Below are 26,989 nucleotides of genomic sequence, written 5' to 3'. Positions count from 1 at the left end.
GTGCTAGTAATGCACATGGCAAATAAGAACAAGAGATGATCAGGACAGCCGCACTCCAATCCAACGTAACTTTAATGTAAAAAACTGGAAACAGGCACTACAAGTGCTTGCAAACGAAAAAAAACAAAAAAACATACTTCTCTTTTAAGTGAGCCTGCCGTTTTGTCCCTGCATGGACATACCAAATGTTCATTTTAAAACTGAGCCCCAGACAGATCAACACAATCTATTCTAGTATTCATTAAAATACTAAATGTAGTTTTATTAAAGAAGAAAAAAAAAATGTGAATGTGTTGACAGGAGGGGAGAACCTCATCAATGTGCTACTGCCATTATCCAATAAGCAGGCTTGGGTCCTTGGCTGAGCTGTATTGCTTAAGCGGAGCTCCACCCAAAAAGGGGAAGCTCCGCTTGCTTGCAGGTACCTGGTCTTCATCTGGGGAAGAGGTACCTGGTTTTCATCTAGGCCGGAAGGAACCGGCCGAGTTGCAAACCGTTAATGGGCAGGCTGAATGCACTGCAATGGGTACAACCAGCCTGCCGTATTCTCTTACGATTATCGCTAGCGGCTGCTATAGTCACTTGCAATAATCATGATCTTCTCCCATCAGGGATGGCTTCCCCCACCAGGACCAGACAATTGCTCGACAGGAGAGATTCCCATCAGCACCGTCTGTGTTGATGGGGGAATCATACAAATGTATTTCCTGCAACCCGTGGTTTTGCATCGTGTATGGCCGGGCCTTAGCTTGCGATATGCCCCTTACATACAAGGTCACAGTCACTCAGGTAATATTCAGCCCAAGTGCAACATAAGATTACCAATGATAAACTTGAGTACCAATGTACAAGAAAACCCAATCAAATGGTACACACTCACAACCTACGGAACAATTGTTGAGGCAACTTTAGGATTGCAACAAAACAAACTCTTACTAAATGTAAAAGAAAAAACAGCAAGACACAAACTGACATCAGCAAGGACCGACTCTATGGGGCCACGCAGGGCGTTTGCTCTCCTGGGTGTCACGTAATACTGCAAGGTCTCATTACGTCTTATTAAAGATATTCCTTATGGAAAGCAGCAAGCTGAAAACATACGCCTTGTTAGGTAGCAATTAGAAGACAAAAAAGAGGCATGTTGCAGGCAGCAGTTAGAGCAGCAAGCCACCAAACAGCTGTGATTTATTTTAATCAACAAATACAGGCGGGTTTGTACTTTGCTCACAAACAGTTACATATCAGCTCGGTATCCGCACAACGCACAGCCTTTCCCAATGACGTTCTATTTGAGGATGAAACTTTCCAAATAAAAAAGGAAAAAATATGATGATAGCAACCTTAGACTTTATTATACTAAATATAAAATCATATTCAACATTTTCGATTTCAGCCACTTGACCTCCGGAAGATTTACCCCCCATTTTTTGTGTCATCCCCCCCTGCAAATAGAGCTTTCTTTTGGTGGTATTTGATCACCACTGCAGGTTTAATTTTTTTTCGCTTTAAATAAAAAAAAGCGCTACAATTTTGAAAAAAAAGTTTTACATTTTGCTATAAAACATATCCAATTAAAAAATATATAACTTCATAAATTTAGGCCCAAATGTATTTTGCTACATATTTTTGGTAAAAATAATTCCGAATAAGCGTATATTGATTGGTTTGTGCAAAAGTTAGAGCGTCTACAAACGATGAAATATGTATACTGGAATTTGTATTTTTTTATTTATACTAGTAATGGTGGTGATCAGAGACTTGGTGAGACTGCGATATTGCGATAAACTCTCATATACTGACACTTGGGAACCAGTCACACCAATACAGTGATCAGTGCTAAAAAGTATGCACGGTCACTGTACTAATGACACTGGCTGGGAAGGGGTTAAACATATAGGGCAATCAAAGGGTTAACTGTGTGCCTAGCCTGTGTTTTTGTGTAAATTGTGTGCTGCTTTTCACTAAAGGGAAGTGATGGATGTTATTCCATGCTTTACAGGGACACAAAATCCATCACTTCCCCCTGTCAGAATGGAGCTCTGCCTTGTTTACATAGGCAGAGCTCTGTTTCGTTGTCTCTGCCCGACGATCAGCGGGTGTCAGCGGACATCCAGTGCCTGGCACCCGCAGATCAGCTTCTGCTGTAAGTAATCACAGCAGAAGCCGCACGCGCCCCCTAGGTGGAAGTGCAGAATAACACACAGATCATATACCGTGTTTCCCCGAAAATAAGACACAGCCTTTTATAATATTTATTTTTCCTCCAGAAATCACACTATGGCTTATTTTCGGGAGAAGTCATATTTTTTTTTTACCGGCAAGTATGGTACAACAGTATGGTACAACAATCTACATTTATTCAACTATCCCCTGGTGTTTGTGTGGGGTGAGAGACTGTTGCTGGTCAGTGCTGGGGAAAAGCTTTACTTCTTCCCCTGAGTACAGAGCGTCCTTCTCCTCACTTCACTAAGGAGACTTTTTACTTTCACCTGACAGGGGGAGCCGACCTTACCGTATTTATGGGGCTGCCGACACCTCTTCAGTCACTTAGAGATACCGTGGAGCAGATAAGAAGGGCTGCACGACTTCTTAACAGCTCCTGAGCTCCGCACCAGTACAGTACGCCTATCACGTCTTGTTTTCCCGCCCGCGCCGCTACGCATACGACATGCCATCACTACGTCTTATTTTCGGGGGATGTCTTATATTTCGATCTTGCGTCGAAATCCCGCTAAGGCTTATTTTCGGAGTAGGTCTTATTTTCGGGGAAACACGGTATATATATATATATGTATATATCTATATATAGATATATCTATCGGTGTGTGATTCTGCGCAGGAAGGGTATATCTATGGGGTGGTCTGGACGTGTAAAAAAAAGGAAAAATATAACATATATACGTCACTGATGTGAATTATTTCCCTTAGTTATACAGTGTCCATCTTTATAATGTACATAGGACTAGCTCCCCTGCTGGATTACAGAACTTCTCCAACTCATCTCCATAACAGAAAGGAGGTCTGTCCTGTAGTACAGCAAAGAACTCAGGCAGAGTTAATAACATTGCTTGGGGATTCAGTGCAGCAGAGGCAGCATTGTCAGCTCATTATGGAACGATAGAAGCTTAAAGGTTTTCTGGCAGGATCAATGCACTTTTTTTTTATTTTTGCCCACACACTTCAGGCAAGAAAAAAAAATCCTGTTGCAGTGGGTCCTATCCACACTGCAATGGTCAAACACTCATTGAGTCTAGGGGTAGAAGAATAAAGTGTAATACTACCTTATTCCTATCATTTGTGCAACTGGTTTCCCAAAGCCTTTTAACCAAGACCCTTTGGTCAGCAGTCACACGCTGATGTCCAATGCAGAGCCAATAGTCCAGCACTCTATATGAAGACAGCAAAGGCCCGTCCCACAATACCAAGTGTCACAGAGAAGAGGCGAGTGCCAGAGTAAAGACTAAGGTCAGTATTAACAACTTATACCGCTACCCCTGGATTTAATGAACATTCAACACGTGCCACGTGAGGTGGGGAACTTGTGGCTCACAGCATTGGTTCCGGTGCATCCCTGTTCACCGATTCAGGTGCGAATCAGGTCAACCAAAGGCACACAGGACCCTTTATAAAATGCAGACCGCGGCCATCCTGAGCTCTGTGATCCGGCAACATTGAGAGCCGGTCACACTCTCCTGTCATGCGAATTCCACAGTACAGCCTTAAAGGAGTTGTAAGATGAAAAAACACCTTGCAGTGCTCCCGTTTTACTTACCCGCGCACCCGAATTTCTCCGTGGGCGAGTCCCTGCCGTCCTTCTCTCCACGGAGTCCCGGCTTTAATTGAATAGATTGATAGCAGCGCAGCCATTGGCTCCCGCTGCTGTCAATCAAATCCAATGACTCTGGTTCTGGGGCCGAGTCATACAATTGGCATCTATGGACGCAGAGTGTATGACTCAGGAGCGTGCCCGCAAGGTAACCCCCTCGGGAGAGTGCTTCTCCTAGAGGGTTATCTAATGCGGGGAGGAGCCGCAGAGGGCCCCCAGAAGAGGAGGATTGGGGCCACTCTGTGTAAAACGAGCTGCACAGTGGAGGCAAGTATGACATGTTTGTTATTTTTTTTTAAACCCGAAGCTTTAGTATGACTTTAATGCATGTCAAGGAAGTTTGTACAAAACTACTTGCTATCTTCATCACAGCAATATGAAGAGTCGTCCAAAAAATGAAATAATCTTCAATGGCCATAAACTCCCCAGGACAGACTCAGCCGTGGCTTTATAAAACAAGAACCACTCCTTAGATAGCAATGCATCGATTAAACGGTGGTTCTCAATACACTGTGGCAGCATATAATGCAAAACATTTCTTTCTTGCATACTTTTGTAAAGTTTAATATTTGACATATGAAAAACCAGGGGATAGCTAAATATTTATGCATTTGAAAAGCCCAGGAAGGCAATATATTCGTACCTCTGCAAACAGCCAGCAAGTAGGGCGCACATATGGCGCTTTGCTTATCCAGCACCTGCACAGATGCAGCAGACTGACAATAAATTGAATATTTGTACTGAGTAGATATTTGCAGCACAGGTATTAAATTAACCGAAATTGCCATATGCTGCAGTAACGGATGCCCAATATGCTCATCTTTTCAAATTAATTTAGTGATTGTGAAGTTTGCCAGACTGCAAAAGTGGAAGCAAAAAATAAATAAAAAATAGATCTGCTTATCTGACAAAATAGACAAGCTTATGAATAAAGGGGGACCAAGCTTGGGGTCTTTGACCACTTCAAGTCTGGAAACTTCCAGTCCAGGCCATTTTTTAAATATCAGCGCTGCCACACGTCAGCGCCATGCAACACTTATATACGGTATATATTTTTTTTAACATTTAATCACCACTGTGTTTATTTTTTGCTATATAAATAATAATAAAAAACAAAAAACAAAAAGTTTCGATCAAAATGCCAGGACACTACAAACACCCCCAAATTACCAATTTGGAAAATAGACTGTCCAAGGTATTTAGTAAGAGACCGGGTGAGTTTTTTGTAATTTTTCTTTATACAAATTCTCTGGAAAATTATAAAATATTTTACACTCCAAAAAACAAACAAACATTAAGCTACTGCTCCTGCGTATGGCGATACCACATGTTAAACTTTCATAGCCTAGCCGCATAGAGGCCCAGAATTCAAGAAGCACCTTCAGGATTTGCGAGGCATAAGATACACTTCTTATTTCCTGTCATTACATTTTTGAAGACCCTAGTGCACCAGGATGGTGAAAACAACTGGGATCACTGGCACAAGTGTGCGGGTTATGGCGGTGATCAGGACACCGGTGCGGGTCATGGCGGTGATCAGGACACCGGTGCGGGTCATGGCGGTGATCAGGACACCGGTGCGGGTAATGGCGGTGATCAGGACACCGGTGCGGGTCATGGCGGTGATCAGGACACCGGTGCGGGTCATGGCGGTGATCAGGACACCGGTGCGGGTCATGGCGGTGATCAGGACACCGGTGCGGGTCATGGCGGTGATCAGGACACCGGTGCGGGTCATGGCGGTGATCAGGACACCGGTGCGGGTCATGGCGGTGATCAGGACACCGGTGCGGGTCATGGCGGTGATCAGGACACCGATGCGGGTCATGGCACTCTGGCGTAACTGTAATCAAAAACACTGACTGGCGGCAATGGTCTGGTGACACTGACAGGTGTAGTTAGTGACACTGGGGCTAGTGACCAGAGACACTGTGTGCTTACATACAGTGTGACAGGCTGAATATACCTATAGGCTGCTGAAACTGTTCTCTCTACTCTCACTGATGATCTCTGTGGGAGGGGAGAGAACGGATCTTTCATTTCACGTTCAATGTTTACAAATATGGTTGCTGTGATTGGACAATGAAATTGGTCCTGTCCCCAGTTGTGTGATCTGCTATGTCCGGAAAACATTGATTACCAAGCTCGTGGGTACTCACTCTGAGCTGCGCATAAACCGCTAATTCCGGAGGACATCTGAGTGCGTCCACCATGTGGTATGATACATCCACCCGTAGGTACCTTTAAAAAAACTGTTTTAGTATAAGTCTGGTTTCACATGGGCGCTCTGATCAGGTCTGCCTGTCAGTTTTGCAGGCAGACCTGATGAGACTAGCCAATGCTCTCTATGGAGTGGCGGATGTCAATAGACATGTGTCCGCTGACATGCGCCGGCATCTGATCCGATTCTATCCGCCAAAAGACAGATGGGGGATCCATTCCCCAACCGTCCAGGGGAACGAATGACAGTCGGAAGTTAATGTACATGCGATCGGTGTTCATCCGACCGCCCCATAGAGAACAGCAGGGCTATGCAGAGCAGACACGGACCTGTAAGCCGCTTGTTCAGCGCCAATCCCCTGCTGAGCAGACGGATGCGCATGCCGGTTCCGCCCCGTGTGAAAGGGGCCTAATAACTCTGATTTGTCTCCAAGCTAGGTGAGAAATTAAGACATTATTGAAGCAATTATAAAACCTTTGACCACCAGAAAGTCTAAGGCCTCATTCACACTTGGCCGTTCGGGTCCGTCTGTCGGCGGACCTGAACGGCCGCTCCATGCATCGCTATGGAGCGTCGGATGTCAGCAGAGACATTTCCGCTGACATCCGACCCGATCCGACCCGCTAAAAACAGACGTATGGGGGCCACGTCCCCATCCGTCCATGCGGATCAGATCGGGTAAGATCTGATGAAAACGGACATGCTGTCCGTTTTCATCAGATCGCTCCATAGGGACACAGCGGTGCCTGACAAGCCCCTCCCCGCTCAGTGAGCAGAGAGGAGCTTGTCATCGTCGGCTCAGCGGAGATCTGCGGACTGATCTCCCGCTGAACCGACGGGAGCAGGCGGAATCCGTAGCGACGGAGTCCGCCAAGTGTGAATGAAGCCCAACCTTTAAAAAAAAAAAAAAAAAGAAGTCAACGATTACATTTTACAGTACCAGATGTAGATCTGCAAAATAAACCATATTTTGGTGACAGTGAAAATTATTATTACATGACAAAAAATAACCATCAATAAGGTCTCTGTAGGACTAGTTTGCCACCATGCACACCACAGCTGCAATCTCTATTTGGCATAACCAACATCAGAGTAGATAAGAAGCACACGGTTAGTCAATACTCCATAAACAGGCCAATTATATGCAATTAGCCTAAGAAAATCTACACGTGCCAATAATTAGGCTACCTTGATTTAAACTGCTTAATTTCTGGCAGCTCTAGGTGCCGCTTCTGACAATCCCCTTTCTACTCCTGAATAGCACTGAACACAATCGTGGCCACCGCACTCCATCAATATATTAATCAAATTTATTTAAAGATTAGCAAACGACACTAAAAAAAGCTTTATCAAAAAGACACCTTTATAAGATCATTATAATTAGTCCCTCTTAGAGTAAAGTTTCCCAGAGCTGGACCTAGGTGGGTAGTGGTATTTGACCATCTTTCAATAAAATGGACTGGTATACTAACAATTTGCGATTTCTGGAATTGTGTAAAGAAGGTAAACATAGGTGACTTGGTCTTATATAATTAAAGTAGTATTAACCCCCCAAAAATATGTTTATATATTGCAGCTTACCAATTCGTAAATGTGTTTTTTCTTCCCATTCACATTACATTTTTGTTTCTAAGTTTACCACTGCTTTAAGACCAAATCTGTACAATTCCGCTGCTCTGCACCACCGGCAACAGGCCCACAAGAAGCACAAGGGTTTAAAATGGTGTTAAGCCCAAAAGTAAACATTTATTATATTACAGCTCACCAATTCTTAGATGTGATGACTGTATTCGTTTCCTTTTTTAGGCTTTCTTTTTTTATTTTCATCTGGTTCAGCGAGTCGGTTTTTCACAACACAAACTCTCCAGGAGAATGTATCAGTTCTCATGGATGAGACAAACCACTAAACAGTGGCAGGGGGTGATTAAAATGATCAGCTTTTATTTATTCATGCAAAACCTTGAAAAAAAACAGTTTGCTTTAACTAATGAACGTGAGCTGGAGTTTGGCTACAATTTGTTAGTGGTTCTAAATCTGCTAATACTTTTAACACTATCCTAACCCACAGACTGACATTGATGCTGTCTGCTGTGCCTCCTGTTCTCATCCCTCCAGAGTTGTGTTTCACCAATACAGGAGGTCGGTGTCTGGCCAGGTCACCAGGTGAAAACAGAGGGAAATAGCCAAAGAAAAAAAAAACTGATGCAGTCACCACATCTAATGATTGGTAAGCTGCAATATCATACAATTTTGGTTTTAATACCATGTTAAGGAACCCGAATAAAACACTCAGATATATTCACTTGGTAGAACTTGGAAAACATGTGAAGAGATGACAGAAGACCAGGTGACGGCCTTGAAAATCTGAGGTACAGATACTTGATGCAGAAAAGCTTAGGAGACACCAACAGCTCTATTGGCATAGGCTCTAATTGGAGAAACATTTTCCTTAATGGTGAAGGCCCTGTAAACGGGTTGTCTGACCCACTTGGCAATGCTGGACCATGAGTAAGGGTGTCCTTTACAAGGACCAAAGGGCATCTTACGAATAGAGGCTGTAGCTTTCTGGTAAACCCTGACAGCACTGATCACATCCAGGCAATGCAGGGCAGATTCCTTGTCATGTTTTTTGGGAGGACAGATGAAATGGAGGGCTATGTTTTCATTAAGGTGATAAGAGCAGACCACCTTAGGCAAAAAGGAGGGTTTGGTCCCTAAACCACCATGTCCTTGTGCAAAACAAGAAACGTCTCTTTACGTGAGAGCCGACAATTCATAAATACACCCAATAGACGTAATGGCAACCAAAAAGGAACCATAAAAAGGTCTTCAGAAGAAAGGTCTCTAATCAATTCAAAGAAGGGGGTGACGTATGAAGAGCAATGAGCAGCAGGTTGAGATCCCAAGGTGACAGGTGGTTTGAATTGGCAACTTCCTGTATACAAGTCTAGATATATTGCAAGAAAAGAGGAATAGGGCAGAAACATGTCCCTTGAGGGCACTTAGGGCAGATAATGGTTACGACCAGGCTGAAAATAGTCCATAATGCAAGTAAATCTTGTGGGAGTTAGATTTTCTTGCTCTTAAAGTGGGAATGACGGAGTCTGAGATACTACTATCTTTTACGACTTGGGGGTCAACACCCATGTCATTAAAGCCAATGACCAAGAAGCAGGATGGAACAGGAGGGCCTAGGGCCAGTAAGTCCAGTCTGTTTGGAATAGGCCAAGGCTCACCCTTTAGAAGTATGAAAATGTCTGTAAACCACATTCTTCTGAGCACCTTAGAGGGCTCTATTGATCTTGGAATGAAGACACCACACATGTTAATAGCAAGGAGAACACCAGGCCCTAGATGAGTGAGGTTTAAATAAGGCCTGTTTCAACTGCATAATCCATAAGGAGGTTCTAATCATTGACATCTAATCTGGAACACTGGGTTCTAATTTAATGGATTTGAAGTAGTGGTAAATGTAGGAGTATAACTACTTTTTCCATGAGATAAACCTTTCATTAAATTTAGATCACGAAAATAAATACACCATGTAAATTTTATGTAATTTGTTTACCTTTATTGGTAGGCAGCATTTCAATCAAGAATTAATGTTTGTCTGTTCAAATATGTTGAAAAAGTCAACAATTTGCATGGGGTGTACTTACTTCTTCACATGAGAGTACATGGATTGTCAAATTCGACATTTGTTAAGTCTACTAATTACCTGCTTCCCATTGAAGTGACAGGTACACCTTAAAAACCAATCAATGTGAGAAGGATCAACATTTCTACAAGTAGCAAGAGTTTTGCTTTCCTCCTATTTCACGGTTACTTGGCTGCAAGAATGTTATCTCACTTGTTTGTTGGAAGTGGCCAATTAAACGGATTTAAGCAGATCACACCATACTGAACAAAACAAACTGGTTTGAAATGATTAAGCAATTCTTTCATCAGTGGGATTACCTTAAGTGACTTGCACCTCTTCCTATTCTGCCATATGGGTTGAGCAGAAGTTTGTGTAAGGCAGAGCAGATACAGTAAAAGACTGCAGGATAGCTCTTGAAAGTTTAACCAGATCAGGTTTACCAAGACAGTATGAATTTAAGGCGATACACAATTTTATGCATCTTGTAAAATATAAATCTAATGGAATAGATGCCAAAAAAGTAATTATCGAATATGAAATTCCTGGGCAGTAGAATGATCTAAAAATGCCAACTATGCTTAACTATTTTTGTTCCTCTAGTTTCTATAAACCTTTGTTAGAGGGGATATTTTAATCTACAAATTTTGTAGAAGCGTCGCGTCAACATAAGCATAAAAGAAGAAGACGGCAAAGAAGAGCGCGCTGCGCCGCCGCTAGCAATAGAGCTAAAAAGAAGATAGCGGCGGCCAGGCCCGAAGGCGGCACCGGAGAGCGAGTGGGAGAAGAACTGGGGAGCGCCGAGACGACAGCGGAGAAGACCCCCCCCGGAGAGCGGAAAAGACCCCTGGAGCTGACTAATACATTTTAAAACCCTGCATTGTGTTTATTTTCTTTTACACTTTTCCTCCAGGTGAATGGGTAGGGGTACGATGTACCCCATATTCATTCACCTAGGGTAGGGGGGCGGTAACTGGGGACCCCCTTATTAAAGAGGGCTCCCAGATTCCGATAAGCACCCCGCCCGCAGACCGAAACCAACTGCCAGGGTTGTCGGGAAGAGGCCCTGTCCTTATCAACATGGGGACAGGGTACTTTGGGGTATGTATGTATGTGCTGTGTAAATTGACAGTGCCATCAAAGTACCTGTTATCTATCTTTTTATATATAGATCTACATCTATATAGACATGGATATATATATATATATATATATATATATATATCACACACACACATTTTGATGGACATAGAACTGTATACCTGTTCAGTGATAATGGTAGGGGTGGACAAATGGAGGGTGCTCATTGTTGCAATATTCAAGAATAACGGCATCCCATGTTTTTAAGGGATTTTATTTGGAACTAGCTATTTTAAGACATGTAGGCCCAGATTCAGAAAGACTTACGACGGGCGTATCTGTAGATACGCCTGTCGTAAGTCCGAATCCGCGCCGTCGCAACTTTAATTGTATGCTCAAACTGAGATACGCTTAAATGTTGCTAAGATACGACAGGCGTAAGTCTCCTACGCCGTCGTATCTTAACTGCATATTTACGCTGGCCGCTAGGGGCGTGTACGCCGATTTACGTCTAGAATATGTAAATCTAATAGATACGCCTATTCACGAACGTCGCCCGGCTGTCGCAGTACAGATAGGCCGTTTACGTAAGGCTCTTTCTGGCGTAAAGTTACCCCTGCTATATGAGGCGCAGCCAATGTTAAGTATGGATGTCGGGCCAGCGTCAAATTTTCCGTTGTTTGCGTAAGTCGTTCGCGAATAGGGCTGTGCGTAATTTACGTTCACGTCAAAAGCATTGGCTTTTTGTGGGTTAATTTGGAGCATGCGCACTGGGATACTTTCACGGACGGCGCATGCGCCGTTCGGAAAAAGCGTCATTTACGTGGGGTCACAATAAATTAACATAAAACACGCCCACATCTTCCACATTTAAATTAGGCGGGCTTACGCCGGCCTATTTACGCTACGCTGCCGCAACTTTGCTTTGTGAATACTGCACTTGCCTGTCAAAGTTGCGGAGGCGTAGCGTAAATAGGATACGTTACGCCCGCACACAAATACGCGCTCCCTACCTGAATCTACCCTGTACAGTATAAATAAAACAACTGGTTTTAGATTGTAAATACTTTGTAAACTACAATAAAAGTCTCAGTTCTCTTTGTTTCACACTTCCAATACCAGTTGAGCTTGCCCTCCATATAAAATCTAATCGTATATTATGCAAAAAAGACTCCTAAAGTGTTCTCTCACAAAACATTTGTTACATAATGCAGATCTCCAAGTATATCTTCAAAACCTTAAAAGACAAAGCACTCCAGTGGCTAAATTTTTTTTTAGCCAATATGTAAATGGCAAGAAATAACACCCACCAATCCTGCCACCAGGAATTCTGATATTTGCTTTGCAGCAAAGGGAATCTTTTAGCATCTGACACTTTGGGGTATGTTGGATGCTTACACCCCCACTACATGCTGTGGTTCCACCAGTATCACTACTGTACCTCTGCTTAAAGCGGGGAGGTGGAACCACAACGCGTAGGTGGGGACGCAGGCAATTAACACATATTAAAGTATTAAATTTTCAAAGATTATTTTTGGTGTAGCTCTGCAAGAAACCACTGTCTGCGGGACTAAAATATTTTGCTTAAGGTACCATAAGCCGACCCTTATTTTTTAATTATTTCTCAAAGTTGCCTTACGTGGGCTTACAGGAAAGTGGGTGGGGGGTCAATTAGGTAATGTTGCTTAGCAGTCCATAGAGCAGGGCAAGGCAAAGTATGCTGAATAGCTATATGCCACACCAACATATGGAGCAAAAGGAGTGGATAAATCAAGAGAGTATGTGCATTACTTAAGAAATTAGATTGCCATGTTATATGGAAAAATATATGTTTTAATTATATATGCGAGTTAAATCAGCACAATGTAAATAACAATGGTGTCTGTTAATGCGTAACAGAATTGTGGTTTTTGCTCTAGTTTGTAAAGATATAAATACGTGGGGCAGCCACATTGCCCAATACATAAGCAGACTCTGCTTCTTGCTAAGTATTGATGTACAATTGCCTTACTGTAATGACACCGGACATGTTTATGATTTCCAGAAATCAGGTGATATAGACCTGTTTATTTTACATATGTAACCTCTCGATCTTTTATTTTTCATGGCATGCAAGAAGTACTTCTTTTTCCCCAAAAATGTAGTTTTGGTTCTGCTGACTTGATTGATGTGAACACTGAATGTTATTGATAGGTCCACTTTAAATTAGCTTCTGTACCATTGTGCAGGAGGGGTTAAGTCATCCTATATAATCTCCCAATAAGTACTTGCAGTTCCTGGCCTGCTGGAAATTGTATTCTTTCCAGTTTAATTATCGCCGGCTCTAAGGAGATTAGAATATATTACAGAGACATCTCGGAGCTTCAGCTGTATTAGTCATTTTTAAGCCCCCGGTGTTCGGTTCTGTATGCAGCTTGTAAATATTTTGTACACAGTTTATTAATAAAATGATCTACAAATGAGTCGCTTCCCCTCATCCAAACTGACGTCGCTGTTCATATAAAGCAGAGAAGTGGGCAGGTCAGACACGAGTCAGATTAGCCAGGCATCTGCTCTACCCAAATCCAACTTTATTAAATAAATCCCTTGTTAGACCTCTTCCATCTATAATGACACCACTTCACTCTGCTGGATAGAGTATGTTAAAGATGTTTTTACCAATGCATTTAACCTACAATATGAATAGCTTGAAAGTTTAAATATAAAAGACAATTTCTACAGATTCAAAATTGCAAAGCCATCTCTCATCCCTTACCCTCCCCAACTCTGCTCACGTTAGAGGCTGGCGGGTAACTATTCTAACACCATATTCAACATGCTATTTTAGCGCTTGGACAGCTGCTAAGGAGCACAATAAATAAAGATTTCTGATGTTAACAATAACAAAAAAATAGCAGCTTCTTCTGGAGCTTAAGAACATCCCATGGTGTCAGGACTGAGATGGTGAAGAGGTGATGTGGCAAACAACTAGGGTTGCAAACAACTAGTTTAGCATCCAAGTCTACATTTCATTCCCCAAAACTCAGTTTACAATGCAGGGTTAAATATGATTGGCTAGCATAGGTGAAAATCTCTTTTCTTCAAACTCATGGGCCCAGATTCTCAAAGGAGATACGACGGCGTATCTCCAGATACGCCGTTGTATCTCTGAGTCGGAGCCGTCGTATCTATGCGCCTGATTCGTAGAATCAGTTAAGCATAGATTTGTATTATAGATCCGACCGGCGTAAGTCTCTTACGCCGTCGGATCTTAACTGCATATTTACGCTGGCCGCTAGGGGCGTGTATGCTGATTTACGCCTAGAAATATGTAAATCAGCTAGATACGCAAATTCACGAACGTACGCCCGGCCGACGCAGTACAGATACGCCGTTTACGTTAGGCTTTTCCCAGCGTAAAGTTACCCCTGCTATATGAGGCGTACATGCGGCGTACCAATGTTAAGTATGGACGTCATTCCCGCGTCGAATTTTGAATATTTTACGTTGTTTGCGTAAGTCGTCCGTGAATGGGGCTGGACGTAATTTACGTTCACGTCAAAACCAATACGTCCTTGTGGCGTATTTGGAGCAATGCACACTGGAATATGTCCACGGACGGCGCATGCGCCGTTCGTTAAAAACGTCAATCACGTCAGGTCATATAACATTTACATAAAACACGCCCCCCTGTTCCACATTTGAATTAGGCGGGCTTACGCCGACCTATTTACGCTACGCCCCGCGGCAACTAACTGAGCAAGTGCTTTGAGAATACTGCACTTGCCTGTCTAAGTTACGGAGGCGTAACGTAAATAGGATACGTTACGCCCGCTCAAAGATGCGCCGATCTACGTGAATCTGGGCCATGGAGTATAGACGGAGTTCTGATTTTATGTTTTCTTTTAAACCTGCTCTAAAAAAAAATAAGCCTAGAATCAGAGTCCACCATTTATATACATTTGGCTTGTTGCTTTTTCTTCCTTTAGAAAAGCGAAGAATAGTGATAAGCATTCATAAGGGTCGTAAAATGGAATCAACCCCACCAATTTAACGTTCTACCAACTGTGCTCTCAACTGTCAAGCCACCAAATGGCTGGTGTCATAACTGATCACATGTAAAGCACCATGGCAACTGCAGATCAATCAGTGGCTAAGGCCTAGTACACAGGAGCCTAATGTTGGCCAATTGAAGAGAAAAAAGCTGACATTCAGCCCGTGTGTACGGCAGCTGATCTAAAAGAAGCCAGCCGTTCGGCCAGCTTCTGTCAAAGGCTCATGACCAAAAAAGGTATGACGACCGGCTCCAGGTGTGTTCTGACCCCAACTGGTAGTGTGTACAAGGCTTAAGATGGCAGCTACCTTGGCAGTAAAGAATTGAGAGTCCACTACTGCTTTAACCGTTTGCCGAACTGTATACAGTACACATATGGTGGCAAGGCGACATCATTGTGCAAAATCATGTACAGGTACGTGATTTTGCACTTCCGGGTCTTGCTGGCGACCTGCTTCCTCTGTGATTGGACACAGTGGGAGCCAATGTCTGCCAGGACCCGCCGATTGTTTCCAAGAGAGGCAGAACGGCGGACTGCCTATGTAAACCAGGCAGATCGCCGTTCTGTGACAAGGGCAGATAGATATTCTGTGTTTTTTCTAAGCAGTGTCGCATTGCAGAAAATGGCTCGTCGTGAAGGGTGTTAAAACTTCCGGAGCTGAAGTGATTAAGCTAGTCATACATGGCCATATTTTTCTTGTTCAGCTCCATGGGCTAAACAAAATTAACTGCTTGATTTCCCTCATCCACAATAAAGAACGTGGATGGAGGAATCTCTTCCTGCATTTGTACACAGATAACGGCAGTCGTGGCTGTCACAATACACAAGCAGTGACTGCATATGATTGGATGCAGTCACTGTTCAGGCGAGAATTTTCCACCTGCTGCCTTCAATTTTTTATCAAGTTTCAGTTGTCAGTTTATCAAGAGAGTGCCGACAGGTTCACCCAAGGCACAAATATTAGCCAGGAATTGCACAAAATTCAAGTTGTGTATATCTAGAACAGTCCTTTATAAGACCCTTTTGTGCCGCACCTTCACTCCTCTCCAGGCAGTCAGCTCATTATGAACAGAAACGTATCTTATCCTTTCAATATTCTTTGTATTGTACACCGACACATGCATGCGCAGCACAATGTGCAATTCCGTCTTCTGCCAGGATGAATCAACTGCAGTCCACATTTGTGGGACTTGCGCAAGAATTACACCAGCCAATCAAGACAGTTGAGAACCTCACACCTGGGTGAAGCTTGGGAGATGACATTGGTACATTGGCTCACAGATGTTGCATAGATGGAGCAGAGGTATTTGCAGACTTTAGTTTCACTTTAATAGGATTTAGAAATACAATCTTTAGATATTAGTTACCAGAAAATCATCCAGTCCTTTTTAAAATGCTAAAACTGTATTTTGCCCTTACTACCCTCAAATTGTAAAACATTCCAAAGCTTAACCCCTTCTCACTGTAAAAAAAAAAAAAACCTAAACAGATAAAATTTTGTGGTATTTTTCTTATTTATGTTTAGTTTTTGTTTTATATAGATTTATTGTTTTTATTTAGGATACAGTTTGTCTATACTATTCGTGTTTTCTACTCTTGGTTTGGACTAGTGGTCTCCAAACTGTGGCCCTTTGCTTGCCTTTATCCAGCCATTGAGGCATTATTCATGCTACTGACACCAACAATCGGTCAACATTCCGTCCATTGACACCAATGATTGGGCACTATTCGTTAAACTGACATCAATGATGGGGACACTATCCCTTCCACTGACACCAATGATGAGGGCACTATTCCGTCTACTGACACCAATGATGGTGACACTATCCCTTCCACTGACACCAATAAAGGGGGCACGATTCCTTCCATCGACACCAATGATCAGGTACTATTCCTTTCACCAACACCAATGATTGGGGGCACTATTCCTTCCACTTACACCAATGCTGAGGGCACTATTCCTTCCACTGACACCAATGCTGGGGGCACTATTCCTTCCACTGACACCAATGATGGGGGCAGGATTCCTTGCACCGACACCAATGATCAGGTACTATTCCTTCCACTGACACCAAAATGGGGCTCTTTTCCTACCACTGACATCAAATATTTCTCTCCTTAATACCAAAGATTGTCTGAAGGAAAGAAAACTGGCCCTTTCTTTAGAAAGTTTGTTTTACACCGATAATGTACACAAGGAAGCTTTTAATTGTACTGAGTACTTGTAGTTTGTTCACATGACAATAAACCTTTGAACATTTCTTGCTTGTATAAAATGTAATATTGTTGGCTGTAACTGTTGGTATTTCCCAAAGATGAAGACATTACAACAGTTCCAGGCATATCTATGGCTGTTGAAAACACATGCCTTATAAAATGCAGTGAGGATCCCCCAACTTTCCTTTATCCAAGCTACTTACTACAGCACCAAAACACAATCTTGCACTATTATATATGTATAAAACCTGTAAGAGGTGCATACAAAAATAGAAAATGTATTTCACTAAAATCATCTCAAACCACCGCTAATTTCACTCACATAATATAACATGGCAATGTATATTTACACCATAAGGCATGTACAAATAGGATAACGGTGGTAAAGGGGGGGGGGGGGGGGGGGGCTCAGTGCTTTTGAAATCCAGTATTGTACAATTACGCTCCAGATCCTGGGTTTACTTTGAGACTTTAAGGGTAATAGAACTCCTTATGTATTGGGTTCTCCTGTAGCATTCTGAACATTTCCCAACCGAAACAATGAATGAGAAAGCTTAGGCAAGGCATACAGGTGTGAGAAATGTAAAAAGACAATTGTAAAGAATATTTAGTATGCTTGCAATACAAGATCATATTTAACAAAGGCTTCTATGTTATTTATCAAGAGTCAGGGACATATTTAGGTATTCTTTTACCCTCGACACACATAACCAATGACAACTTTTTGTACACACGCCACACCCCTTTTGTCCTGTGATTATTTCAGCAAAAAAATAAAAACTGAAGCACATCTCACAGCATGTTGTCTGTTTTGTAAGCACAATTATTCTTTAGCTTCAAAGGCCAGCAAACATGGAGAGGGACACGTTGCCTATGCCAGTGTTTTTCAACCAGGGTGACATAAAACCTGTAGAGTCCAATCTGAAAGCGTATCTTTGGTAACTCCTGTGTACAGAGAGGAGGGAGAGAGCACAGCCGGCTCTCTCCTATTCTCACTATTTCTGTAGGCATCTCAGAATGCTGTGTGGGCTGTCTGCCTGTGTCTTATCAACCAATGAGGTAGTTGTTTGCCAAGAACCGGTTGGGTGGCTCACAAAGCTTCATTGCGTTGCCAACAGAAGTAGTGAGAGCACTAGAGAGGCAGGAGGAGGTGTGGGCTGTGCTCTCTCCCTCCTCTCTGTACACAGGAGTTATAGAATACTCTCAGATCGGGCTGCATAGGGCTTGATTACTTCCCCCTATCTCCTCTCCAGACTGCTCATGTCCAGGCAGCAATAATTGTGGGTGGGGCCAGTAATTAAACTCTGAAAAATCTGGAGTTCTGTGTCATCTCCTGTATGCAGACAGAAGGAAAAAGGGGGAGGGGAGAGAACAGTCCACACTTCCTCCCGACTCTCTCCACCTCTATGCTGCTGGGGATGTGGTTGGGTGGGAAGATTTGTGCTAGGAAAAGGTAATTGGGAAGGGTTGTGCTAGAAGGGGGGGGGGGGTTGTGCTATGAGGGGGGGACTTTTTCTAGGATCAACAGACCACTTAAAGTGACATTAACCACTTAAGGACCGGACCAATATGCTGCTAAATGACCCAAGGGGTTTTTACAATTCGGCACTGCGTCGCTTTAACAGACAATTGCGCGGTCGTGCGACGTGGCTCCCAAACAAAATTGGCGTCCTTTTTTCCCCACAAATAGAGCTTTCTTTTGGTGGTATTTGATCACCTGTGCGTTTTTTATTTTTTGCGCTATAAACAAAAATAGAGCGACAATTTTGAAAAAAATTCAATATTATTTACTTTTTGCTATAATAAATATCCCCCAAAAACATATATAATTTTTTTTTTCCCTCAGTTTAGGCCGATACGTATTCTTCTACCTATTTTTGGTAAAAAAAATATCGCAATAAGCGTTTATCGATTGGTTTGCGCAAAATTTATAGCGTTTACAAAATAGGGGATAGTTTTATTTTATTTTTTTACTACTAATGGCGGCGATCAGTGATTTTTTTCGGGACTGTGACATTATGGCGGACACTTCGGACAATTTTGACACATTTTTGGGACAATTGTCATTTTCACAGCAAAAAATGCATTTAAATTGCATTGTTTATTGTGAAAATGACAGTTGCAGTTTGGGAGTTAACCACAGGGGGCGCTGTAGGAGTTAGGGTTCACCTAGTGTGTGTTTACAACTGTAGGGGGGTGTGGCTGTAGGACTGACGTCATCGATCGAGTCTCCCTATAAAAGGGATGACTCGATCGATGCAGCCGCCACAGTGAAGCACGGGGAAGCCGTGTTTACACACGGCTCTCCCGTTCTTCAGCTCCAGGGAGCAATCGCGATGGGGCGGCTATAAACGAGTAGCCGCGCCGTCGTCCCGGATCGCTCCCCGCGGGAACCCGACCCAGGTCTGTACGTGCCATTCTGCCGACGTACATATACATGCGGCGGTCTGGAAGTGGTTAAAGGTTAATAAAAAAAAAATAAAAAAAATAAAAAAAAACACCAACTTGTTATACTTACGGTACCTGCTCTGTGCAATGGTTTTGAACTCAACCATTTGGAATTATTTTGACCAAATAGCATGAAAAAAAAAAAAATAATAATTTGGTATGGACCTGGTGTTGAATGTGATCAGTGTATATTTTATTCCTTAAAACTGAGCTGCTTGTACCAAATGCTGACAAAATATGATGACTGTCCTACCTTTGTCCAGCTAAAAAATATTTTACTGTACCAATAATAAAGGCCCTCCAATTATACAAATCACTGTGAAGGGTGAACTGTGAGTTTTGAGTGATGTATTAATGTTAAAAGAATGCACTTTTTTTGTATAGCCTTTATATGTCCCCTTTCAATGAACGCATTCTTAACCTTGGTGCTCGGTCAGTTAAGTAGTAATGAGGAATGACAGAGCATAGTAGCTGCAGGTTCTTTAAAAGGGGATACTCACATCTCTTCGAGGAAAGGTGCTGAGAATTTTGTACTCAGAGCAGGGGAATCCTTTGGATGCTACAAAGTTGAAAAGCACCTGTAAGGGGCCGGAGCTGAGAAAACGCCTCTCGATAAACTCCCCACTTGGTGTTCTGATGCGTAGTTTGCTTTGTGGTTCACTATGCTCCTCTTCTGGCTCTGGCGGAAGGGACTGTTCTAAAGAAAGTCTGATTGCCTGGTATAGGAAAAAAAGGTTAAAAAGGACACCATGAGTTCACTTGTAACAAAAACTGACACACATTGCTAATGGTTTGCACCACTTTGGGGGAAGGAAAAAAAAAATATCATACTTGACATATTCACAACGCACAGGACCACAGAAGCCAAAGCACCACATCTTAAAAAAATGATCAACAACAATTTGATAACATTTAAAAAAAAAAAAATGCCCTACATTTAAGGCCGACTCCTCTACAAACCGATAGCTCTGGATGGACAGATGGCCACAATTGCATAGAAAAAATCTGAATGTCTGCCTGAATTCTAACACAGTGGTTTAGCCTTAACCACTTAAGGACCGGACCAATATGCTGCTAAATGACCCAAGGGGTTTTTACAATTCGGCACTGCGTTGCTTTAACAGACAATTGCGCGGTCGTGCGACGTGGCTCCCAAACAAAATTGGCGTCCTTTTTTCCCCCACAAATTGAGCTTTCTTTTGGTGGTATTTGATCACCTCTGCGGTTTTTATTTTTTGCGCTAAAAAAAATGAAAGAGAAACAATTTTGAAAAAAATGCAATATTTTTTACTTTTTGCTATAATAAATATCCCCCAAAAACATATATACATTTTTGTTTTCCTCAGTTTAGGCCAATACGTATTCTTCAACCTATTTTTGGTAAAAAAAATAAAAAAAACGCAATAAGCGTTTATCGGTTGGTTTGCGCAAAATTTATAGCGTTTACAAAATATGGGATAGTTTCATTGCATTTTTATAATTGTTTTTTTTTTTACTACTTATGGCGGCGATCAGCGATTTTTTTTTGTGACTGCGACATTATGGCGGACACTTTAGACAATTTTGACACATTTTTGGGACCATTGTCATTTTCACAGCAAAAAATGCATTTAAATTGCATTGTTTATTGTGAAAATGACAGTTGCAGTTTGGGAGTTAACCACAAGGGGCGCTGAAGTTTCGTTTCACCTAGTGTGTGTTTACAACTGTAGGGGGGTGTGGCTGTAGGTCTGACGTCATCGATCGTGTCTCCCTATAAAAGGGATCACACGATCGATGCAGCCGCCACAGTGAAGAACGGAGAAGCCGTGTTTACACGCTGCTCTCCCCGTTCTTCAGCTCCGGGGACCGATCGCTGCACTTCAGCGGCGATCGGGTCCGCGGGACCCGCGGTCCCGGTGCTTCCGACCGGATCGCGGGAGCGCGCCCACGACCCATGGCTGGGTACAAGTACAGGATGTACCTGTACGTGGATGTGCCCAGCCGTGCCATTCTGACGACGTATATGTGAAGGAGGCGGTCCTTAAGTGGTTAAGGGGTAACTTTCAAAAAAATATATTAAAAAAATAATAATAAATGCACATTTTGCAGGAAAAAAAAGTGCATTTACCATCATTTTTTTTCAAGAGCCTATAAAGCATTGCACCTGCGATCAGCAGATCACAGGCACAATATTGGGTTGCTGCAGATTGTCTGTGTAGCTGTTTGCCTATACCTAGTACGGGGCAGGCAGTTACTGAATGACGGGAAGAATCCATTAACTATTTACCAGCATTCTGGTAGTTCATTGAGAACTACAAGCTGACAGCCGCAAAAGCAGTCGGTACTTTTAGTTCATTCATTCACAGAACTCTGCGTGGCCACATTGGTTTTTAAATTGTGGCAGCAGGCGTAGGGAGAAGATCCCCGGGCCTGCTGTCACAATTACAAGGAGGATTTGGGGGAGAGGTTGCAGGAGCAGGTTTGCCCCTAAAAACTGTTTGAACGTGTAAAATGTTCCCGAATGTGAACTTATCCTTTAAAGCAGTATAAAAAGAACCTCGGTCAGATTTAAAAAAAAGCTGTGTGTCCTCATTAGGGAGACTCAGTCTGTTTAATTGTCCTTATTACCAATATCACCAGGAATTAAAGTAAGGGTAAATCCAAAATTTAGAGATGCCACCAGAACAGGAATAGAGGGGAAATCTTTCAATAAACACTGTGACAATTGTCTAATGCTGCGTACACACCATCACTTTATGTGATGAAAAAAAACGACGTTTTTAAAAACATCACTTTAAATGACCGTGTGTGGGGGAAAACGTTGTTTTATGTCTTGTGAAAAACGACAAAAAAAAATTGAAGCATGCTTCAATTATATGTGTCGTTTTTCAAAACGTTGTTTTTTACTTCACAGAAATTGACCGTGTGTAGCAAAAAACGACGTTTAAACACCCGCGCATGCCCAGAAGCTAGTTATGAAGCGAGCTTCAATGGAAAAACGCGGTGAACGTAACCTCGCTTTGCTAGAGCATTGTGAAAAAACGATGGTGTGTAGGCAACTTCGTCTTTGAAAATTGAAGTTTCAAAAACGTCATTTTTTACTTCACAGAAAATGTCGTTTTTTTTCATCACATAAAGTGATGGTGTGTACGCGGCATAAGAGAGGTTCTCACACATTGGAAAACTGTTCTCCCTTCAAAACCTTTACTAAGGTAGCACTTTCAGCTGCTAAATTCTGCTACCACAGTTTATATAAGGTGTCATCAACTAACTCAATCATCAGCACATTTTTTATGCTTGTATGCTCTACATTGTACCTGTTTTTCTACATCAGTATGAACTAGTGATGAAAATGTAGTGCAGGTACATCCAAGGACTTGTATACTTTTTAAGGTTTCATTCTGGAGCACCATGGAAGCCTTACTACACTCTTATGGAAATGGCAAACAGTGCTTCTATGGTCACAATCTGACCTGTCCCCTGAAATATCTACCTAATTAAATGTTATAATGTTTAACAAGGCGGTTTGGGGGTTGACCACATGAGAACCATGCAAGCTCTGTCAGCCGACTGCATATTACAAAAGGTATGTTTGCGCCTTGACCTGGAGATGCCTGCTCTGCAGACTCCAGAAGCTAGTGCAAGGTACTGGAAGAAGCCACAGGTTTGTGCTAGAGAAATAAACATGGACTTCCCTGTCTACATACTTGTTCCAGGCCAGTAACCCCAAAAAAAAACTGAAGTCAGAGGATAAGCATGACCACCAAGCACCTAGCATTTTCAGAAGGATAGCCACTTGTTTTTTTCTGCAAAGGTTTCCTCTGAAGCAGGTTAAGAGGTTGACTTTAACTGCTTGCCGACCAGCCGCCGCAGTTTTACGGTGGCAGGTCGGCTCTGCTGGGCGAGAGCACGTAGCTATACGTCACCTCGCCCAGCAGCCAATAGCGGCGCTCGTCCCCGACTCCCGTGCCCGGCAGTTGCAATCACCGCCAGGCACCCGCGATTGCTCGTTACAGAGCGAGGACCGGGAGCTGTGTGTGTAAACACACAGCTCCCGGTCTTGTCGGGGGAGAAATGCCTGACCGTCTGTTCATACAATGTATGAACAGCGATCAGTCATTTCCCCTAGTGAGGCCACCCCCCCTACAGTTAGAACACACCCAGGGAACATACTTAACCCCTTCCCTGCCCCTAGTGTTAACCCCTTCCCTGCCAGTGAAATTTTTATAGTAATCAATGCATTTTTATAGCACTGATCGCTATAAAAATGCCAATGGTCCCAAAAATGTGTCAAAAGTGTCCGCCATAATGTCACAGTACCGAAAAAAAAAAAACGCTGATCGCCGCCATTACTAGTAAAAAAAAAAAAATATTAATAGAAAAGCCATAAAACTACCCCCTATTTTGTAAACGCTATAACTTTTGCGCAAACCAAATGCTTATTGTTTTTTTATATATTTTTGGGTGATATTTATTATGGTAAAAAGTTAAAAATATCATTTTTTTTCAAAATTGGCGCTCTAATTTTGTTTATAGCGCAAAAACGCAAAACCGCAGAGGTAATCAAATACAACCAATAGAAAGCTCTATTTGTGGGGAAAAAAAGGACGCCAATGTTTGTTTGGGAGCCACGTCGCACGACCACGCAATTGTCAGTTAAAGCGACGCAGTGCCGAATCGCAAAAAGTGCTCTGGTCTGACAAGCAATATGGTCCGGGGCTTAAGTGGTTAAAGATTAAAACCAAAGTCCACCTTTTATTAAGCATGATGATTGCCACTGCTAACCTCTCAATCAAATTGCTAGTAGCCTGGCTGCCATGTGGCTTTTAAAGTGTCACTAAACCCACATCACTTTAGGGTACGTCAAGTGACATGGTACATGTTTAACACGAGATGTATATTAGTAGGACTTGAAGTTTCTAATAATGCTTTTATTTAGAATCCTGGAGATCAGCATTACCTGTCATTTTACACAAAGGGATAGAAACGCCACAATATTTTATATTACGAAGGCTACAGAGTCATCTTGTGCTTTGTAATTGTCCTCTGCAAGCTTTGGATACTGCTGATCTTTATTATTTGGGGACAGGTGTCAAGAGATCCTGAGATAATGTTGTCGCTGCCATTTGAGTGCCAGGTGACAAATCTGTTTATTTCTCTCCTCTTAATGACAGCGTGCAACACAGATAATGAAAAGAAATCCTCCTTTTTACAAATTCCAATTAGATCAGATGGCCCTGCCCAAGAGGACACCTGATTAAATTGTTAGGACAGAAAGGTTAACGAGGCTTCAGAGTGGAAGTGTAATTACTTCTCTATCCTCGGTTCACGCAGGTCATTCTCTTCCCTTTGAAGATGAATAGGCGAGAAAGCAATCGCCCAAAAGTTAAACCTCCCTCAGATCCTCCAGCAAACTGGTAAATCATCATCTCATCTGCGGTAACACCTTGTCTGTTTTCCAGCTCCACCATCAACAAAGACAGCAGTGTTTGTTGGCCTGCCTTGTAATCGGTTTCAAAAGTACCACAACCACAAAGGCAGCCGCAACAAAATGATCAAGGAGCATCTCAATGAAAGGGGTTTTCTCGTCTACAGATAAAGGGGCACATAGATATTAGACAACAGTTTCCCAATCTAAAACAGGCGGTGATCCAATATTTATGTGGTGGGTCATAACGCAACCAAACAAGTGTTCTCTGGCAACATACTGATTGAGGCTTGGTTCACTCTATGAACCACATGTGAATCGCACAAGAACTGCACTGCATTCCTGTTCGATTCACTGCAGTGCGATTTGAGCCTATTAATTTTGAATGGGCTCAAATCGCACCAAAAAGACATGCAATGCAACGATTTTGGCACTGTAACCAGACTGCACAGTCGTTTTGCAACATAGGATTCGCTGCCAGCAAACGCACGGTATTAGTGACCTGCATTTGGGGCATTTTTTAACCACTTAAGACCCGGATATTTAGGCAGCTAAAGGACTCGGACAGTTTTTGCGATTCCACACTGCGTCGCTTTAACTGACAATTGCGCGGTCGTGCGACGTGGCTCCCAAACAAAATTGGCGTACTTTTTTTCCCACATATAGAACTTTCTTTTGTGGTATTTGATCACCTCTGCGGTTTTTATTTTTTGCGCTATAAACAAAAATAGAGCGACAATTTTGAAAAAAATGCAATATTTTTTACTTTTTGCTATAACAAATATCCCCCAAAAATATATAAACATTTTTTTTCCCTCAGTTTAGGCCGATACGTATTCTTCTACCTATTTTTGGTAAAAAAAAAAAATCGCAATAAGCGTTTATCGGTTGGTTTGCGCAAAATTTATAGCGTTTACAAAATAGGAGATAGTTTTATTGCATTTTCATAATTTATTTTTTTACTACCAATGGCGGCGATCAGCGATTTTTTCGTGACTGCGACATTATGGCAGACACTTCGGACAATTTTGACACATTTTTGGGACCATTGTCATTTTCACAGCTAAAAATGCATTTAAAATGCATTGTTTACTGTGAAAATGACAATTGCAGTTTGGGAGTTAACCACAAGGGGGCGCTGATGGGGTTATGTATGACCTCATCTGTGTTTCTAACTGTAGGGGGGTGTGGCTGTAGGTGTGACGTCATCGATTGTGATTCCCTATATAAGGGAACACACGATCGATGACGGCGCCACAGTGAAGAACGGGGAAGCTGTGTTTACACACAGCTCTCCCCGTTCTTCAGCTCCGGGGACCGATCGCGGGACTCCAGCGGCGATCGGGTCCACGAGTCCCGCGGCGCTTCAGACCGATACAGGGCAACGTACAGGTACGTTGATGTGCCCAGCCGTGCCATTCTACCGACATATATCTGCGCGAAGGGGTCCTTAAGTGGTTAAAACGGTAGTAAAGTCTGACGCAAAAAAAAAAGGGCCACCTGCAAGGCAATGTTATAATGTGCTAGTATGAATATTGCTCAAAAATAATTAAAGCAACAGATTAGATTCTCAATGGGAAAAAAATCTCATGCTGGATATCTATACTGATATGGACTGGGTAATAAATTAGGAAAGAAAAGATGCCACATTATTTGATGGAAATGAGAATTATCAACCTACAGAGAGCTGAATTCAAAGACACCCCGAAAATCAAATTGAAAAAACGATGCAAAAGGTTAATCCATTTTGCCCAAATTTCATTGCAGCAACCCAAAATGGTACTCGGTTGTTTATGGCACCCACGTGCTTGTATGCAATGCCTGAAAATGTCAGGGCATGCTCCTAATGAGACAATGGATGGTGTCCTGGGATATTTCCTCCCAGATCTGGATCAGGGCATCACTAGGCTCCTGAGCAGACTTAGGTGAAATATGGCGGTGTCGGATGGACTGAAACAATGTCCCAGAGGTGTTCCATTAGATTGAAATCAGGTGAGCGTGGGGGCCATTCAATGGTATAAATTCATCCGCAAGGAACTGGCTGCATACTCTAGCCACATGATGTCGGGCATTGTCGTGCACCAGGAGGAACCCAGGACCCACTGCACCAGAGTAA

The 26,989-nt window shown here is 42.6% G+C and overlaps 1 protein-coding gene across 2 annotated transcripts in view; it reads right to left on the bottom strand.

The window, feature by feature from the left end:
* The window catches only part of FAF1 (Fas associated factor 1), a 375,519-nt gene that overhangs the window by 3,697 nt on the left and 344,833 nt on the right, over nt 1-26,989 (bottom strand). For both annotated transcript variants that reach the window (XM_040360508.1, XM_040360509.1), the window contains exon 18: nt 19,964-20,179. In XM_040360508.1, the coding sequence (XP_040216442.1) occupies nt 19,964-20,179 (216 nt within the window). The remainder of the gene's footprint in view (nt 1-19,963; nt 20,180-26,989) is intronic.

This window comes from Rana temporaria, chromosome 7 (genome assembly GCF_905171775.1).
Source record: "Rana temporaria chromosome 7, aRanTem1.1, whole genome shotgun sequence".
NCBI lineage: Eukaryota > Metazoa > Chordata > Amphibia > Anura > Ranidae > Rana > Rana temporaria.
Note: the sequence above shows the minus strand (reverse complement) of the source record. Positions and strands in the feature narration are given on the sequence as shown.